This window comes from Pongo abelii, chromosome X (genome assembly GCF_028885655.2).
Source record: "Pongo abelii isolate AG06213 chromosome X, NHGRI_mPonAbe1-v2.0_pri, whole genome shotgun sequence".
Taxonomy (NCBI): domain Eukaryota; kingdom Metazoa; phylum Chordata; class Mammalia; order Primates; family Hominidae; genus Pongo; species Pongo abelii.
Genome location: NC_072008.2, coordinates 68,310,270 through 68,330,193, shown reverse-complemented (window position 1 = coordinate 68,330,193; position 19,924 = coordinate 68,310,270). Strand labels below are relative to the sequence as shown.

At 39.6% G+C, this 19,924-nt stretch overlaps 1 protein-coding gene across 17 annotated transcripts in view; it reads left to right on the top strand.

The window, feature by feature from the left end:
- The window catches only part of ARHGEF9 (Cdc42 guanine nucleotide exchange factor 9), a 297,694-nt gene that overhangs the window by 205,679 nt on the left and 72,091 nt on the right, over positions 1-19,924 (top strand). For all 17 annotated transcript variants that reach the window (XM_054543992.2, XM_054543986.2, XM_054543984.2 and 14 more), the window contains 1 exon segment: positions 13,508-13,699. In XM_054543992.2, the coding sequence (XP_054399967.1) occupies positions 13,508-13,699 (192 nt within the window).

Sequence of the window (19,924 nt, the reverse complement as noted above, 5' to 3'; positions counted from 1 at the left end):
TATGCATGGTGGCCCTTATGAATCCTTATTCCCGAAAGAAACTTCCTTTTTAGCTTCCTCCTTCCTGTGCTATTGCATGTGTTTGCTATTTGTCCTGTCCACAATCCCTTGTCCCAAGTGGACATGAGCAGTGTATGTCTTTAAATCTTTCAACAAAGGCAGCCACAGCCTGGAAAGCCTCTCCAGCCAGAGGTCAACCTCTGTGCTAGTCCCTCAGTGCCAAAAAAGTCAAAATGCACAGCTACAATATTGTAAAGAACAAGGTCATTATCTCCTGGCACCAGCAAGCCACACCAGGAATGTGGGCCACTGTCACCTCAGCCGCTGGGGAATGGGGGATGGTAAGAGGATAAGCAATAGTGCTTCAATGCTCTCTTACCAAATTTTTGCTGCCCTTTTCTGCATTACACAATCCCCTGTAAGTTGCTGCAAGTTTTGGATTAGATTCTGGGGTTCCAAAACAATGGGTTCTGTCATTCATTGCCAGTTTAAGGTTGTTTCAGTGGAAGAACTGATTCTTTGTGTGCCCTGCTCCAGCACTTTTAGTGATGTTGTCCCCTTCTGAATCTTAATCCTGTGCTTTCTGGCCTATAGCACAATCAAGAAAGGGCAGGCTTGGGCTGCTAACAAGACTGTTAACACTTGAGGACTTACCTTCCATTCCAGACTAAAGGCAATAGTGTTTTGCGTTCTTGAGAGGAGTTTCAATATACCAACCCTTGTTTATCCATTCAAGCTTCAAAGTGTTCGTAAGTCTCTAGTCTTAAACATTTATATCATTTATATGTGTGGCCCTAGAGGTAACACATTATAGGTTGTGAGTTTAGGCTGACATTAGCAGGGAGAGTCTTTCTCCCTGGATTATGGCAATTTCTCTCCCCTGTACTAGAATTTCAAATGACATTATTAGAACTCATTTGCATTCACATAATCTATCTTAATGGCTTCTCACTATGCACATTTTTTGGATTACATCATCTAGCACATCATTTGGCTAATTGGAGGTTTTTTATTTTTTTCTTTTAATATGGAGACCTCTTCAGCTCAGAGAGAACCTTAAATGTAGCTGTTACATCACCCAGATGATTCCTCCAAATTAGGTAGCACAGGTCACCCTCATAGAAATCCCAAGTTGAAAGCAACCTTGAGAGTCATATAGCCTATCCCTCAGCCTCCAGGCAGGACCAGAGCTAAAATTACCCTGGGCTTTTGAGAACCTGGCCAGCATCTGTAAACCAAGCTTGAACTACTCTGCTATTTCCAGCTACTAGCCCTTATGCTGTAGTCTGAGCCAATTTCTTGAAACATGTTGCTTTTTTTCAATAGGAAGATGGTATTTAAGAGTTGACACCAGTAGGAGACATTCTGAATGGTTTTCTTGGCTCTGGGGCTTTCCAAGGCCCTTCTGTTGACCCATAGCATGGATTTGTAACCTGGTTGGCTGCCTGAGTTGAGGCTATGATCTTGGGCCTGGCACCTGTTTTTCTCTGTGTAATCAAACCCCGGGTTCATTTGGGGATTAGCGTAGACCTTCCTAGCATCGTGTATGTACTGCCTTGGTGGTGTGATGACTTGAGGAGAGGAGGACCATGACTGAGTACCTGGAGATGAGGTCTGTTTCTGTGGCTCTTTGTAAAGTACAAAATTTTTGGAAAATCATCATACTTGTATATATATATTTTCTTTTTTCATCAGTATATTTATCATTATGAGTAAGAGTGAAACCACTTATCTTTACATGGCTCTAGTGCTATTAATATCTTCTCACCAGTATTTACTAAGTCCTGAACAAAAGTGACTGTCTAGCACTTAGCAACAGCCACCTCCTGGAGTGGTCTAGACAAGTACTAAGGGTATCTGGCATCTTGAGAGGTCTGTTGTCCTCTATATTAGAGGGTCACTAGAGAAACAATACTCAGAAGTGGGTTGGTCTCTTTTTTTAGTTTTCAGAAGTGAAAACTGACAGATAGCTCCGTACCTCTTCAGGCCACCAGTTATACCTCAGGACAGATCTGAAATAGTTTGTCCTTATGTTGAACTAGAATCTGTCTTTCTGGAGCTTCTACTCATGGGAAGGGTGTAAATGTCCAAGAGAACTGGCTCTGGAGATAATCTTTCTGGATTAGAATCAGAGCCTTTCCATTTATTAGCAAAGTGGCTATTGTATGCTTCAGTGATCTCATCATTAAATTGAGGATATAACAACACCTATCTCATTAAGTTGTCGGGAGAACTAAACAAAATACAGGAAGAGCACTGACAATAGGATCTGACACATAGGAAACACTCAATAATAATACTGGTAATACTTGCAGCAAACTCTTAATGTAAATGGTAGAAATAATGTCCTCATTTTTCGCTGCTCCTCTCTCAAACCCTCTTGGAATATACTGACTCTCCACTCTGTCTACAGCCCGTCAGAGATCTGAAACCTAAGACCAGGTCAGCCAAGCCTCTCCTGTCCTCCAGGCTTCTGAGCTTTCATCTTTTAACCATTATTTGGATGAATCAGCTTCTTGTTGCTGCTATGTGTGAGTGGCTAGACTGAGGCCATCTGGGCATGCAAGGCCCACTCCATTCAGCCACTTGTATGAGAACATGGGCTACATGGAGGCCTGGACATGCTGACACTGCCAGGCTTTCAAGACTAATAGGAATGATATTACAACTAATGACCCTGCTGAACGTGTAATTGGACAATGTTCTTTCTTGGCTGTTCTGACCTCTACCAAGAGGCATAATAATGTTACTGGGGCCATACATCAGCAGTTAGCTTCCATTTATGAACAAATAAATGGTGGAACATTGTGCTATATGTAGGAACCCAAGAATGGATTGAAAAACTTCTTTTTAAGATGTACTAGGGAAAAGAGCCATAATAATAGACCTGAAAATTCTGCCCATTGGTCCAACTCTTTGTTTTGATAAGCTTATTAAGGTAGTACAGTTATTGACATTGCTGCTCAGTAGAGCTTGGCCCTGAATGCCATGTGTGGGATGGACTCATTCCCATATTTATATAAAGTAACCATAGCTTACTGTTAAGGGTACATTTAATAAAGATGCTATATATGGGACGGGGCCAGCAGTAGCCCTGAAAAACAGTGCAGCCAGATGAACTTGAATTTGGGGCAAGTCCTAGAAGTTCACTTTCCCTTGTGGGTTGGGATAGGCTGAGAGTGTGCGGTGGGTAAGGACCCTCCCAACTGAAAATATTGGGAGAAAGTCCAGCCCAGTAGGTAGAGTGTAGCATCAGTAGGCAGCAGACAGAGGGTGGTTTGTTGTCATGACAAGTGACTGGTATTATTGGTCTAACATCAGGTTGTTTAGTGTGCTTCAATAAGCAGGTAAAGCATGGTGACCAGGTATCCAGGGGCAGGGAGTATGCAGTGAAAATGGTTTCTTAATTTGTAGAATGAAGGACTTAATAAAAATTCATTCACCCAACAGATGATCATCAAATGGCTACTGAGAAGATACAGAGGTACTCTAGACCTTCAGCCCATCCTCTAAGAGTCTGATAGTAGATGTGAAAACTTATGCATAAGGGTATGCATAAGGGAGGTGATTTGCCTAAGCTCTGTCACTTTAGTCAAGTTCTTTCACTTTGCCAAATCTCACTTTTCTCCCCTGAAAGATGGAGGGGTTGGAACAGATATACTCCAAGAACTTTTCTAGCCCATTCTCCATAATTTCTTTTTTTTTTTTTTTTCTTTGAGACAGGATCTTACGCTTTTGACCTGGCTGTAAGTGTAGTGGCGTGATCATGGCTCGCTGTAGCCCCAAACTCTTGGGCCCAGGCAATCCTCCCACCTCAGCCTCCTGAGTAGCTGGGACTATAGGTACCTGCCACCACACCCAGCTAATTTTTGTATTTTTTGTAGATGCAGGATTTCACCATGTTGCCCAGACTGGTCTTGAACTCCTAGACTCAAACAATCCACCTGCCTCACCCTCCCAAAGTGCTGGGATTATAGGAGTGAGCCACCACCCCGGCTAATCTTTTTTTAGTTGAGGTAAAATAAACATAACATCACCTTCCCCATTTCAATCATTTTAAGGTATACAATTCAATGCATTTGCAATGTTGTACAACCATCACCACTATCTTATTCCAGAACTTTTTTATCACCACAAAAAGAACTCCATACCCATTAGCACTCACTCCTCATTCCTCTCTCCTCTCAGTCTGTAGATGGTATAATGTTTTGTACAAATGTTAGCAGGTAGAAAGTACAGGATAGTTAGGGAAGGGATTAGATTCATAGGAACTGAGGTCGGGAAGAGGCATATGACTTCAGTAGCTATAGGAGACTACATCAGCCTGGATACAGGCTAAAAGGAGTAAAAAACATAAGACAGATGTTGCGAGAAAAGCCTCAATAGGGAACAGGTGCCATCTAGGGCATTGGTACTATCCTGGAGGATCAGAAAGTAAATGAGACCCTGCCAGACTTGCCTTTAACTTGTTAGTAAATGGCATAGCCCAAACAAGATCGCATTCCAACTCCAAAGCCAGTGTTTGCCACATCACCATCCTGAAGTGTTTTTTTTTTTTCTTTTTCTTTTCTAAATGTCTGTCAAATAATTGCAAGCTTTCTGGGAGATGAGTAACTCAGGTCAGCTTGATTTCATCATTCTCCCTTAGTGAGGCTTTCATCATGAAATCGGTACTTCCATATCTGAATAGCTTAAATGGAAGCCTTCTCTTTATTTTAGCTCAAACAGAAAGAAAATCAAAGGAAATACAGAAGAAATGAACTTCTAAAGGTCCTGGTAGAGCACTCCTTTTGTGGCTACTTAACTAATTAACCTAAATTCTATCAACATCTAAGCAGGATAATTCCATGAAAACCAATGAAAGGAGAAGACTTAGGGGTAGAGTGGAGTGTAGTTCTTATTAGAGGCATCTAGTTTTCTTGACTGGGAAGGAAGCTATGTTATCTGTGAAGGGTTTCCCTACACTCCAATCCACTCCCATTCTAGCTTGAGTTCTCACTTTGAGAAGCCTTGTCATGGGCAGAAATCATCAATACCTCTAGCCTCGACTAAGTAAGTCTCCATTCATTGGGAAGGGTTTTTGAGTCTGGTTGTCAAGGAGGTGGCATTTGGAGTATAAGAAATTTGGGACAATTGCGAAGCAATTACAAAAGTACTTCCTAAAACTCTTTCCTGACTAGAGAGGACAATGTTTCTCATATGTTGCTTCATTGTTCTAGGGGCAGATGATGCCAACCTAGGGGATAATAACAAGAACAGCTTATTTGACTCTGTGCTAGAAACCGTTTTACATGCATTACCTTATTTAATACTCACAACAGCCCCATGAGATAGATAGATATTATTTCTGTTTCAGAGGTAAGGAAACTGAGGATCAGAAAACTTAAAGTTGCTTACTCTGTGTTACTCAGAGGTAGTTGTAGAGCCAGGATTTGAAATCAGGCTCCCGAGTCTTCACCCTTTACCACTGTCATAGACTGTCTCTCCTAATTTTGGCCTAAGAGTCCGGAGACTTTGCTTCAATCCTGACTGCCACTTTGATGCATCCCCCTATCTGGCCTTGTATTTCTCATCTGGGAAATGGAAATAAAAAGGTTTGCTTGCCTGCCTTGCAGGGCTGTTTTGAAGTCCAAGTAAGAGAGTTTGTGGGAAGGCACTGTTCTTGAACTAGGTTTTCAGAGAAGCCAGGGACAAAAGAAGAATGATAGAAAAGAGTAGGGAAGGTCTTCCTGAAGAGGGAGTAGGGGGCAGGCATTAGAAAGATACAAGGTACAGAGGTGTGAATAAACAGAATGTGTTGGAATGAATGGAAAGGGTAGCTTGCCTGAGGTCACACGTCTGTGTTGAAGAGCAATGAAACTCGGTGGGTCGGTCCCATTTTAATGTGCTGATGGAAAGCCATGAATGCAAAAACAGGATATTCACACAGGTCTTTTCTTTTTCTCTTTTCGTCTGTTATATAACAAAAATTTTCATTGCTCTGATTGAAGCTGCTTATTTCTCATTGTGTTGGTGCTGGAGAGGGAGAACGATTTGTTAGCAGCCTTCTTATTATGATACTTCATATAATTAGTGACAGTTATTAAATCTTCCCTTGAGGGGTAGAGGAGTAGTTTCTGTGCCTGACTGTACGTACCATGCTGATTGTCTTTGTGCCAGGCAGGAATGCTAAGTGCTTCCTGGCATGCACATTCAGGAATCCCAAGCACTTCTGATCCTCCTGAAAGCTGAGACTGGGGCTCCAAAACAGGGTGTGTGTGTGTGTGTGTGTTTGTGAAGTGGGAGCTCTGCTTGCAACTAACCAGGTTCCTCTCAGTCCCTCACATTCACCTTTGTATCCACACTTCACCATTGCTTCACTGTGGTGGCAGAGAAAAGGCCTTTTGGTGACCTTCGTTACTGAAGAGTTCACGTTCCCTCCAATCTCTCTCCTTTGTCTGTGTTTTGCCCTTTTGTAGTGTTTGCTGAGATTTTTGGTTGGCAACTTTATTCAGACAGAGACAGAGCTCATGATTAGAATTATCTGAAAAAGGAAAGGGCTGCCTTGGGAGACAGTGATCTCCTCATCATTCGTTGTGTTCAAGCAGATAGGCTATGCAATTGCTGGCAGGGTATGTTGTCAAGGGAGTTTATGTATTGATTGGGGAGCAAGGGGTGGCATGGACTAGTCCACCTTCCATTTCCTTTATAAACTGATGCTATAGCTTTGAGAGTCTGTTGTTCAATGAGACTGGAAATAACCCCTCACCTTCTCAAAGGATGTCTTGCTTTTTACTCTCTGGTTGGTTAGATTTGGCCTTTGAAAATATCAAGGTGAGATTTAGACAATACCGCTTACCCATTCTCTTCTCAGAAATATTACACTGCTGGAGACAGGGGCCGGCTGGCTTTCTAAGACACTCCTTGAGCCTTTATTAACTTTATGAAGGAATTACTGGCTGGATATTATGGCAGTTTTCTTTTAGAACTACTGATCCATTTGCAGGGAGAGGCTACTAAAGATGTTGAAGAGGTTGTACCAAGGACTGGGTAATCATCACTTTATCATATGGAACAGTGGTGAGTCTGTTGGAATATGCATATAGGTATATAAATGCAAGGAGAGAGGTTGACAAGGATTTCACACAAAATCCATAACCATGGTTTCCTCTGGAGAGGTAGAATATGGTTAGGATAGGGAACAATCAGGGGAAATTTCACCTTATCTAGACAGTTTTAGCTTTTTATGTATCTATTTTAATAGAGATATAATTTCCATATAATAAAATTTACCATTTTAAAGTATACAGTTTATTGGGTTTTAGTATATTCACAAAGTTGTATAACCATCACCATTGTCTAATTCTGGAACATATTTTTAAAATCATTTTTAATAGATAAAACTGTATATATTTGGGAGATGTAATGTTTTGATATATATATGTATACACATATTGTGGAATGATTAAATTAACATATCATCATCTCACATACTTATCATTTTTTGTAGTGAGAACATTTAAAACTGTACTTTCTTAGCAATTTTCCAATAATAATAGTATTCTATTATATAACTATGCCATATTTTGGTTTATCCATTCATCAATTAATGAACATTTGGGTTGTTTCTACTTTTGGTTGTTATGTATAATGCTACTATGAACATTTGTGTACAAGAATTTGTGTGAGCATGTGTTTTTATTTCTCTTGAGTACGTACCTACGAGTGGAATTGTTGAATCATATGGTAACTATATGCTTAACTTTTTGAGGAACTGCCAAAATATTTTCCACAGCAGCTCTACCATTTTACATTCCTGCCAGCAGTGTGTGAGAGTTCCAATTTCTTCACATGCTCGTCAATACTTGTTATTGACCTTTTAAATTATTATAGCCATTCTAGGACGTGTGAAGTGGTATCTTTTTATGGTTTTGGTTTGCATTTCCCAGATGGCTAATGATATTGAGCATCTTTTCATGTATTTATTGGCCATTTATATGTCTTCTTTGGAGAAATGTCTATTCAGATATTTTGCCCATTTTTAAGCGGGTTGTTACTTTATTGTTAAGTTACATATATTCTGAATACTACATCTTTATCAGATATATGATATGCAGATATTTTTCCCATTACTGGGTTGCCTTTTCACTTTATTGATGGTATCATTTGTAGCACAAAGTTTTTAATTTTGTTGAAGTCCGCTTTATTTTTGCTTGGTTGCTTGTGTTCTAGGTGTCATATCTAAGAAACTATTGTCTAATGTTACAGATTTTCCTCTATGTTTTCTTTAATGACTTTTATAATCTGATTCCATTCAGATAGTTCATCCATTTTGATTTAATTTTTGTGTATAGTGTGAAGTAGGAGCCAAAGTTCATTCTCTTGCATGTGGATATCCAGTTGTACCAGCACCATTTGTTGAAAAAACTATATTTTCCCCCTTGAATAATCTTGGCACCTTTGACAAATATCAATTCAGCATGAATGTAGGATATATTTCTGGACTCCTGGTTTTATTTCATTGATCTTTATTCTTGTGCCAGTCCCCCATTCTCTTGATTACTATAGGTTTGTAGGAAGTTTTGAAATCAGAAAGTGTGAGTCCTCCAACTTTATTCTCCTTTTTCAAAATTGTTTTGGTTATCCTGCGTCCCTTGAAATTCCATATGAGTTTTAGTACCAGTTTTTCAATTTTCTGCAGACACCAGGTGAGATTTTGATAGGTATTGCGTTGAATCTGAATTAATCTGAGGAGTATTGCTATATTAGCACCATTAAATCTTCCAATCCATGAATAGGAGAGGTTTTTCTATTTAGTTCTTCTTTACTTTCTTTCAATAATGCTTTGCGGTTTTCATTGTATAAGACTGCACTTCTTTTGTTAAATTTATTCCTATGTATTCTTTCTTTTCCTATTTAAATGTGATTATTTTCTTAATTTAACTCAGATTGTTCATTGCTAGTATATAGAAACATAATTGATTTTTATATCCTGCAACATTGCTGAACTTATTTATTCATTATAACAGGTTTTTTTGGTGGATTCCTTATGATTTCCTGTATATCACATTATATGATCTGTGACTAGAGATAGTTTTACTTCTTTCTGATGCAATGTTTTTTATTTCTTTTTCTTGTCCAATTGCTCTGGCTAGAACCTTCAGTATAAGGTTGAATAAAAGTGATGAAAGTGAATATCCTTGTCTTGTTCTTGATTGTAGGATGAAAGCCTTCAGTGTTTCACCATTAAATATGATATTAACTATGGATTTTTTATAAATGTTCATTATTATTTGGAGAAAAGTTCCCTTCTATTTCTAGTTTGTTTAGTATTTTTTTTTTAATCATGAAAGGGTGTTGGATTCTGCAAATGCTTTTTCTGTGCCTGTTGAGATGATCATGTGGGATTTTGTAACCTTATTTCACTAATATGGTGTAATTTACATGGACTGATTTTCGTATGTGAAGCAACCTTCCATTCCTGGAATCACATCTGGTAAGGTAGACAATTTGTTTTTAATATGTTGCTGGATTTGGTTTGCTAGTATTTTATTGAGGATTTCTATATTTTTGTTATTTGGAAGGGTTTGTGAAAGATTGATGTTAGTTATTTTTTAAATGTTTGGTAGAATTCACCAGTGAAGCCATCTAGTCCTGAGGTTTTTTTTTTTTTTTTCCCATGTGGGAAGTTTTCAAGATTGAATGAAATTATTCATTAAATCTTTTTCTTGTTATAGGTCTTCTCAGATTTTCTACTTCTTCTTGAGTCAGTTACTGTAGCTTGTGTCTTTCTAGGACTTTGTCCATTTCATCAGGTTATGTAATTTATTGGCATACAGTTGATCATAATATTCCCTTTAATTCTTATTTCTGTAAGACTGGTAGTAATATTTCTTCTTTCAGACATGATTTTAATAATTTTAATCTATTTTTTCTATTTTAACTTTTTGCAAGGCAAATGTGTTCTTGTATAACGTATAATTTTAAAAACAGAAAAAAATGGAAGGCACAAAATAAAAATGCATATTAAAGATATGGGTATATTGCTAACTCCCTGGGTGTCTCTGTGGGTATCAGTTTCTTTATTATGAAATTGAGAGGATGGATTACTGTTGCTGAAGTTTTTGAAAGCCTTTGGACTATAGTATTTCTATGTTTGAGCACGGGATTAAAGAACATAGATGGGAATATTTGTGGACGGAAAATAGACCAGTCTGGGAGGAACCCAATATTCCTAAAGGAAGTAGTAGGAAGTAAGAGTGGAAATACAGATTGGAGTCAGATTATGGTAATATTTGAATGTCAGGGTGAGGGATTTGGACTTGCTTTATAATCAGTGGAGAGCTATTAAGGATTTTGGGTTTATGGGATTAGCCAATCAATGTGATAGTCAAGGAAATTGGTCTAATAGTGGTATGTGGGAAGGGTAAAAGCTAGAGGATCACCCAGGAACTTGTTCAGGTATAAAAGTATGAGAGCAATGACAGTGAAAATAGAAAAGGGAGTAATGAAGACCAGAGATTGTCTCCAATTTGGAAAGCACTCCATGGTTTAGAAGGAGGAGGGAGGAGTGAGTTGTCTTGCTCATCTGCATGTCCTTCACAGTTAGTGGTTAGGCACAGAATAGGTCCAAAGTAAGTATTTGTTAAATTGAACTGCATTAATCAGCCTTGCTTCGGAGTTCAATGAAGTTCAAAGGCTGGTTTCTCCAGCCTTTAAGCACTCTAAGAGGACTTCCAGGACAGCCCTTCAACCTGGCAGGTTCCGGGCATTGTCTGTCTTCTTACTTGTCACCCAGGCATCTATATGTGCTAATTGCAGCATCAGTGAAGAAAAGGTACCCATTAGCCTGCACAGATTGTTGGGCAGGGTTGATAATGGCTCTCTGGTCTGATATTTCAACCAGGGCAGATAAGCTTATGGGCTGACCTGTGTCAGTGCACTCTGACATACACGCAGACAAAGACCTTCCTCTTTACAGAACAGAGAAGCTCCAAGAGCAGAGGACTTAGAGGTTAGACCAGAAAGTCTTATCATTAGGCCCAGGGGATGTTTTGTGGGAACCTGGGATCAGGAGAAAAACAGTTAGGCCTTATATGCCACCTTTTTCTAGGCTAAGAAACATCTTCCCTCAAATGTCAGCTCTATAAAGTGCAGTGATTTCTGTCTTTTTTATTTGCTGTTGTATCCCTAATATCTGGCACATTATCCGTACTTGGCATAGATTTAATGAATGAATGAATCTGTTAGTAGTTATTTGGGATGAAAGCAGCATCTTAACCTAAGGAATGGGCTTCTGGGGTTGTTGCAGTAGAGTAGATGAAGGTGTCTTCTCAGAAGCTCCTTATGAAGGACCCTGCTACACAGGCCTTTAGGTATAACCAGAAGGACTTCTCTACCAAATTCTTCATAAGGAATCTGTTTTCACTTGGCTGCAGTTGCCTTCGTCTTTTCTCATTGTTATTTGGAACGACAGTGTCATGGTGTATAGCTTGAACCTAAATGTGGTTCTATTTCTGCCTTTACATCTGCTTCCCCTCTCCTTCATATCCTGTCTTCATTCCCACTAGAATTGTTCAAAATATTCATCTTATTCCAGCTATCCAAAAGTGAACATTTGGACCTGACTTTTCTTAACTCCTAAGAAGAAAAGAAATGATTCTTATTCCTTAAAGTCCTGCCTATGTTACCCTTTCCATAGCAGGGTTTAGCTTGCTTTGTGAGAAGCAGGGAAAAGCTAATGGATTATTAAGAGGGTGAGGTTTTCATTGTTACAAATAGACAGCATCATGTATATGAGATGTTTGTTTCAGTGCCTTAAATCACTTTTTTTTTGCCCAGGTCTATTCTTTTGAATAATTATCTCTCATATTGCCTATTGATTGCATTAAAGGACAGCTATTAGCATATTGAAGACACAAAGCTGACCTTTTAGAAGCTGGAAAGAGATTTATAATGGAGCACTTGCAGAGGGTGATAGGTTTTGGATAGAGATACATTTTGCAAATTTGACTGTATATACAAAATACATAAAAACAGAGTGAGCCCTATTTACTTTGGCCTATGACAATTCAGTGATCTATATGCTGGTGACATCTCTAAGTTCGCTGAGTGGTAATCATGCCCCCTCACCTCCTATGAGAAAAAGAAAGAAGGAAGAACATACAGAGTTGGGAAGTAACTACCATCCTTCTAGTTCTATCCCAAAGCCTCTTCCCCCCGAGTGATTACCCACTAAAAGTCTTTTCTGATGGCAGAAATAGGGATGCATCTAAATTGTGTGATTTCAGCTTCTTGAGGCAGGAATGTGGAAAAAACTGGGGTTTAAGGAGGGAAAATATGGAAAATATGGAGAATTGATTAAACCTGTTGAGACAACTGGCAAGCTCTTTGGATAATTACCCCTGACAGATTTTGTCACTCTGCCAAGCGGGCCCACCCTTCTTTTCCTTCCTGCCCCCATGGTTCCCCCACTTCCTAGGACTGCGGGGGGTGGCAGGAAGGGCTATCTTCTTGGGCCTTCTTCTTGATTTTCAGTCAAAGTCATCTAGAAGATCCAGAGACATCTCACTCGGCCGTCCCAAAGGTTGTTTTTTTTTTTTTTTTTTTTTTTAGCTTTCCACTGCCTTCAGGATTTAGAATGGACAGTCGTAACTGTTATCAAATTTATCAATTTCTGATGATTCTAATAATTCTCTGCCCACCTTGGCCCAAGCCCTTTCCTTTTCTTTTCCTGTCTTCCTTAGAACCAGAGGCACAAAGATTCTAGCACAGTGTTTAAGAGCATAGGCTCTAGAGACAGACAGACTGGCTCCTATCCCAGCTCCTCTGCTTCCTGTGTGACTTGGGATAGATTACTTAACTTCTCTGAGCCTCAGTCTTCTCTTCTGTGAAATAGTGGTAATAGTAGTACCTATATAGCAGGGCTGAATACAGTATATTGCAAGCTCTTAGCACAGTGAATGGTGTATAGTTGGTGCCAATTAATAGCTATTGCTAGTATGTGGTGGGGAAGTATTCTCCCATCCCTATCCCAATCTTGAAGAGGTAGAGATCTTTGCATGTCCAAGGCATTTTACAGTCAAATTTTGATGATTATTTATATATCCTATCACAGAAATCAACACTGAACTTTGTTTTCAAGACACCCACTCTAGTATTTAACTTTGGCCTCTATACTTGCAGGTGCATAAATGCTGTGTTTTGACAGCAATCCAAATGTGGCACTCAAGATGTATAGCTTAACCTTTTTAAAAATCCAGTTGTGCTACCTAGATGTGCTCCAGCATGAATGAATTTAGTCCCTCCACTCTATTTACAGATAGGTCACCAGAGACTTAGAGAAGATTAAACCCATGCCCAGGGCAAAAAGTCACCCTAGAACCAGGTTTGGAATTCTACTTGCAGAGGTCTCTGGTTGAAGGTTCTCTGAATACCTGAGAAGTTCGGTTCATCCTTTTTCTACTTGCCTGGAAACCTCTCAAAGAAGGAAGCTAACTCATTATTTTTCTTTTGCCTGCTTCCACAGCTCTGGGTGAACCAGGAGGATGAGGTGGAGGAGGGGCCCAGTGATGTGCAGAACGGACACCTGGATCCCAATTCAGACTGCCTCTGTCTGGGGCGGCCACTACAGAACCGGGACCAGATGCGGGCCAATGTCATCAATGAGATAATGAGCACCGAGCGTCACTACATCAAGCACCTCAAGGATATTTGTGAGGTAACCATGGTGGTTCATGTGGAGGCACTTCCATGAAGAACCAACAACCCGCCTGGGCCCTGCCTGTGACAGTCCCAAGATGTTGGAAAGGGCACATAGCCTCCCAGATTCTGTTCAGTGAGGTGAAACTGCTTCCTTAGGGTCAGTGAGGTGAAACTGCTTCCTTAGGGTTTCTCAATCTCTGTTTTTCACATTTTTCTCTCTGTCTAGTTTTAATATTTATTCATTTATATTCATTGTCTCTCTCTCTTTACCCTTTCTTAGTCTTCCTCCTTCTCTCCCCTGCATCTCTACCTTTATCTTTTTGGTATCTGATCCAGTTACAGCCATCTCATGTAAGGGCTTAACCTCACTAATTAAAGCAAAATGCATCTCCCGCCAAGCCAGTGATTCACAGACTTCAATATGTACCAGAGTTTCTGGGGGAGCTTGTTAAGCAGCCCTCTCACTCTTGTCCCCCAAGTCATGGATTATCAGTCTCAGATAAGGCATGAGCATTTTTTGGTTTATTGAGCATCCCTGGTGATGCTGATGCTGCTGGTCCTACTCTCTCACTTGGAGAACACCGGTTGTGAGTTTAAGCAGAAAAGAGCTTGGAGACAGGACTCCACAGAAGATGAAGGCTGGATGGACAAACCTGGGCTCCTTCAGTATGTCACTTTTTTTCCCCAAGAGCTGTCTCTCTACATTCCCTGACCCCATTCCTTCCATCTCTTTGTCCTAAATGAAGATGAGAGCCTTCACTTTCGTACTCTCTTAAGCTTAGTAGATGCAAGTTGGCATTTTTAAAGGGCATTTTACTGAACAGGAAGGGAAAACCAATGGGAAATGAAGGCAGCGTTTTAAAAGGATTAAACACACACATATACACACACACACACACTTATATCTTTCTTCTTGACTCAGGTAAAACTCTGCATTGAATCTTTTTGTCTCCTTCCTTCCAGAGGAGGGGTTAGGTTCTATTTTCTGTCCCCCAGCCTAGGGTCCACTGTGGAGTCAGTAGTACAGCTCCAGCGTTTTTCAAAGTTCTTATTTCTCTACATCAGTACTGCCCAATGGAACTTCCTGCAATGATGAAAATATTCCATGTCTGCATTCTCCAATATAGTAGCTATAAGCCAACAATTTATGGTTGTTGAAGAGTTAAAATGTGGCTGGTATGACTGAGAAATGGAATTTTAAATTGTATTTACATTTAATTAACTTTAATTTAGTTAACCATACATCTGTAATGACAGCCACATTGGACAGTATAGCTCTGGAAACACCAAGGCCAAGGATTTTGTGCCTGAACTTTCTTTATCTCAACTCATTTTCTCACCCCTTTCAGGAAGATTAAAAGTTATTTTTTCCCACTGCCCCACTCCCTGCCCTGCCATGAGGCAGATAGAGTAGAAAGAACAAGAGGTCTAGGGACATGGAATGCTGGTTTTTCACATTCTAACTTGGTCATTAATTAACCCTGTGAGCTTGAAGATACCCCTTAACTCCTCTGACATTCAATTTTCTTATTTTTCCAATGGGCTTCATTATACCAATCTCTTAAGTTTGTTGAGGAAATTAAGTAAATAGAATATTGCAGTAACGTATGTTGTATTTGGAAAAAGGTAATTTTCTTTTTTTCCTCCTTTTTAAATTTATTCACCCATCCATCCATATGTCTTTTTCTTCTTCCTTCTCCCTTCACATCAATGGCTGATGCTAAAAAAATCCCCCCTCGTAATGTGCTACATGGCATTCAGCATCAAACCACTGACATTTCATTCATTCAGCAAACTTTTAGTGGAATTCTGTTCTGTGCCAGGCCTGGACATAACTTCTAGCCTCAAAGTGTTGTACTTTAGAGCAGCATCTGCATCACCTGGAAACTTGTTATAAATGCAAAATCTTTGGCTCCAACCCAGATTTACTGAATCAGAGTATGCATTTTAACAAAGTTACTATTTGATGTATAATACATATTAAAGTTTGAGGAGCATTGCTCCAAAATGATACCTATATTACAATGTCATAGTGTTTTTCATAAAATTAAGTACAATCTATTCTTCGCTTGGTAGCTGAGGGATGCTGTCAAGATCTAAGTCAGGTCATATCACTCCTCTGCTCAGAACCTTCCAATGGCTCACCATTTCTACCTGAGTAAAAGCCAAAGTTATTATTGTTTACAAGGGCCTGTGTGGTCAACCCATCCTTGCCTCTATGACTTTCACCTCCTGCTCCTTTCTGCTATGCTTTCTTTACTACTCCAGCTATACTGGCCTCTTGCTTTTCCTTCAGCATTACTAATATGCTCCTCCCTTAGAGCCTTTGCACTGGTTTTTCCCTCTGCTTAAAGCATTCCCCTCCCCAGCCCACATTTACATGGCTCCTGTCCTCAGCTCCTTCAAGTCTTTGCTCAAATATCATCTTCTTGAGACTTCTCTAAGCATTCTATTTAAACCTGTAACCTTGCACTGCCTCTGCCCCTTTCCTGCTTTATTTCTGTTACATTTATCTATCTGACATATTATATATTTAACTTATATATTTTGTTTATTGTCTGTCTCCTCTACTGGAATGTACTTTCCATGAAGGGCAGGGATTTTCATCTATTGATTTACTGACATATTCCCCCAGCACAGTGCCTGGTACATAGTAGATGCTCGATAAATATTGCTTAAAGTCAAAATTAAATATAATTGCTCACATGTATGTACTGCTTTGATTGGCAAAGTACATTCACATCATATGTCATTTGATCTTCAAAGAGGACAAAAGTTGTTATTGTTGTTCCTATTTTCTAGATCAACAGATTGAGTCTCTAAGAAGCAAAATTATTTTCCCAGAGTCCTCAGGTACTAGCCCAGTGGAAGTCCTTAGAAGGTTCTCTCAACTCCCACACATCTTGGCCTCTTCCTATGGGACACAGACTCAGGACAGCAATGGAAGTTATTTGTCTTTCCAGAAAGTAGGGGGTGAAATGATCCTGCTTTAAGGAGTTTTCCAATCCAGCCAACCCAATCAAACCTTTTGTTGACAATTTGCTGGTTCCTTATTTTTCAACAATTATTGGTGCTGAAGTTAAGTATTTAAATGGGAGCTATCTCGTTGTCTCACCCTATAATCACAGGCATCAAAGGAAAGTGGAGAAAGCTGCATCTAGCTGGATCAGAAGACAGTAATTTAGCCCAGGATTGTGTAATCTTTAAACCAAAAGCTGTGAGGAGCGAATGGTTTATCAGAAAGAATACCAGACTCAGAATTGGGAGTGCTGGGTTCAGAAACCTACCCAGGTTCCCCTACCTGGGGAATCTCAGATGAGTCTTTTCACCCTAGGCCTTGTACCCCATCTCTAAATTGCATAGGTTGGAGGAGTTCTTTAAGTTCTGTCTGGCTCTTACTTTTTCTCTAGTTCTGTAAGATGTAGATATGCCCTCACTAGAGAAAAACTGTGATAGTGAGCCAGGCTACTTCTGCCTTTTCTGCCTCTTCCTTCTTGGTACCCTTGGAAGCATGTCTTACTCAAGCATGGATGTGTTAACATGGCATAAACCACTCTTTCTGTAGGTTATGGGAGAGCTCTAAACACTTCCTACTCTTGTGCTTGTTGAAGGGGAAAGGGGGAAAATTATATTCAATATAAAAAAAGTCACACTATTTATTAGAGGACATTCTTTTTCCCTCCTGGGAGCAGAAAGTGCTTTACAAACATTTAAGTTATAATATCCTTATTTTACAAATGAAGAAGTAGGAAATAAAGGGGCTTTTAATTGAAGTTATTCAATGAGGTCAGTAAGAGACATAATCTTTTCAAATGAGTTCTCTGCAGATTACATTCTTCTTTCTAAACCCAGACAGTAGTATAAAATACCTTCAGTTTAGTTCTAGATCACCTTGACCAACAATTGGTGATATTGCCTCTTGTAACCTTAGAACTCAAAGTACAATCAAGGAAACTGTGGCAAGAGTAAGCAGAGCTAACTATGCTTTATAAAGCTGTCTTGTCTGTTTTCTCTTGAGGAAGATAATCTCAGACCTCTGAAATACCTTCTGTCTTCAAATGCTTCCAGAGAAGCTGGCCTAGCTTTCCTCACTCATCTGTATTGGTGATCATACCATTCACTATCAAGAAATTCTTTCTTAGGCATGCTGTAGCTTCAAGTCATTTCCATTTGGTATGTTTTAAGCCTGAGGTTTTCAAATGTATTAGCCATTTGGGTTTTCCCTTCTGCAAATTGCCTATCTCAATACATCCCAATTGTCTTTACATCTTGGCACATAGAAAATGATAACACATGGTATAAAATAGTAATATTTGTACAGCATCCTAGGATAAACATATGAGTCAGCTAGTCAGCCTAAAATGCCAAGCCCAGGGGTTTCTGCCTGCCATAGGCCCTACCTGTCCATTCTGTCTGGACATTCTGTGCCGTGTTCCTATTCTTTGCCCATTTTCATGGAGTTTCTTATGTTTTTTCTTGCTGATTTATAAGAGTTCCTTGTATATTCTAGATATGAACTCCTTGTCAGCTTTCAACGTTGCAGGTATCTTCTTTATTCTCTTGTTTTTTAATATCTTTTTTATTTCATTTGAAGAAAGAGTTTCCTATCTCAAAGAGAGGAAGAAGGAAATAAAAGAAAACCACCAATTTGAACATTCTGCTTCTAACTTACCTTTGATCATCACCAGCATGGGAAGAACTAATTAGCATTTAGTTGACAAATAACTGAGCAGCAACTATACGCCAGGTATTCTGTTAAACTTTGAGGATACGGCTGTGAATAACAACCATGGTCATTGTCTCCTAATTTTCTTAAAAAAATCTTCAAGATGTTTGTCAGGCCTCCCATCAGGCCTCAGGTTCCAGGCAAAAAAAAAGACTTATGAAACCCCTAGAATGTCAGAACTGAAAGGATCCATGGAAATCTTTTTCGATGTCTTCGTTTTAGAGACAGAGACACTGAGGTCTAAACTTTTTGTGAGGGCCCTTCCCTAAAGAATTTCATAAACCCCAGGTGATCCAGGGATTGTTTGGTTCATCCTATTTTCTGGTAGTTTCTAGGATCTTTTCTGGAGATCTTGGGTATTGTTTATATCCCATATCAAGGCATTGCTTCTAGATCAATGCACTAGGTTTCAACTCGTAGATCAGCCCTGGTGGGTTTAAGAACAAAGTGAAATAGATAGGCATCTTTCCTTGCTGTTACCATAACAGTGCCAGAGCTAATTTATGCCAATTGTGACTGATTTGATAATACCCACATTTATCTCAGCTACTCTGTGGCCTGCCTTCCCACCCATGCCCACTTTACTCCTAGGAGACAGAAGTTAGGCTCTAGGAAACTGCTTCCCTTGAGCCATAGTACCCTGTTCCCTGTTACCATTCAGATGGGGCGTTCAAAGCATACCTGGCAGTAAGAGCCACAGACCCCTTTTGTTCCCCCTGCCCTGTGACAGGCCTTCAATGGGCCCTGAGTCTTATCTAAGACAAACAAATTTTATTTCTTCCATCATTCTTCATGATGTTGCTTTTCAGGCCCTTCCCTACCCTGCTCACTCCCCTCTGACTGTGTGCTATTTTCTTGGTGTTCCTCTGAAAAGAGGGTGGACTCAAAATTTAATTCTGCTCTCCTGCAGTGGCATGACTACCTTCCAATTATCTCTCCCATTTTTGCCTCTCAATATACTTCTTCTTTTTTCTAACTGAAAATGGTATTAGGCTTTTTGGCAATCACGTTTCACTGCCAACTCATTTTAAACTTACATACCTTCAAAAATGAGTGAATGAGAGTAGACAAGTATTGATTGACCCCCTAATCTACCCTCTGTTCACCACTGATGTGGAAAATTTGATAGCCATCAGGCCAGCCAAAAGAAGGGGATAAAAAAAGCAAGACTCGAAGGAGCTAATCATTTCTCCTGGCCTTTCTTTTTCCAGAAACTTGTGTGGTATAGAGGTTGAGGGTGACACTTGGGTTATCCAGCTACTCCCATATTCCTATGTCTCATCGCTTATTTTTTTGATAAGGGCAGTTTACATCTATTATTTGTAATCTTTAGCAAGTGAGTATCTTAGACACTAGGGCTGCAGGAGATCCTGAGAAGACATTGGGTCTTCCCTCCTCTTTCCTTGATAATATTTCATTCCAGGCAGCCTTCTTATAGCTGCGTTTTCTTTTCTTTACACTCTCTGGCAAAGACTTTTATCCCATTTTTGATCATGAAGACAAAAAACAGCATTA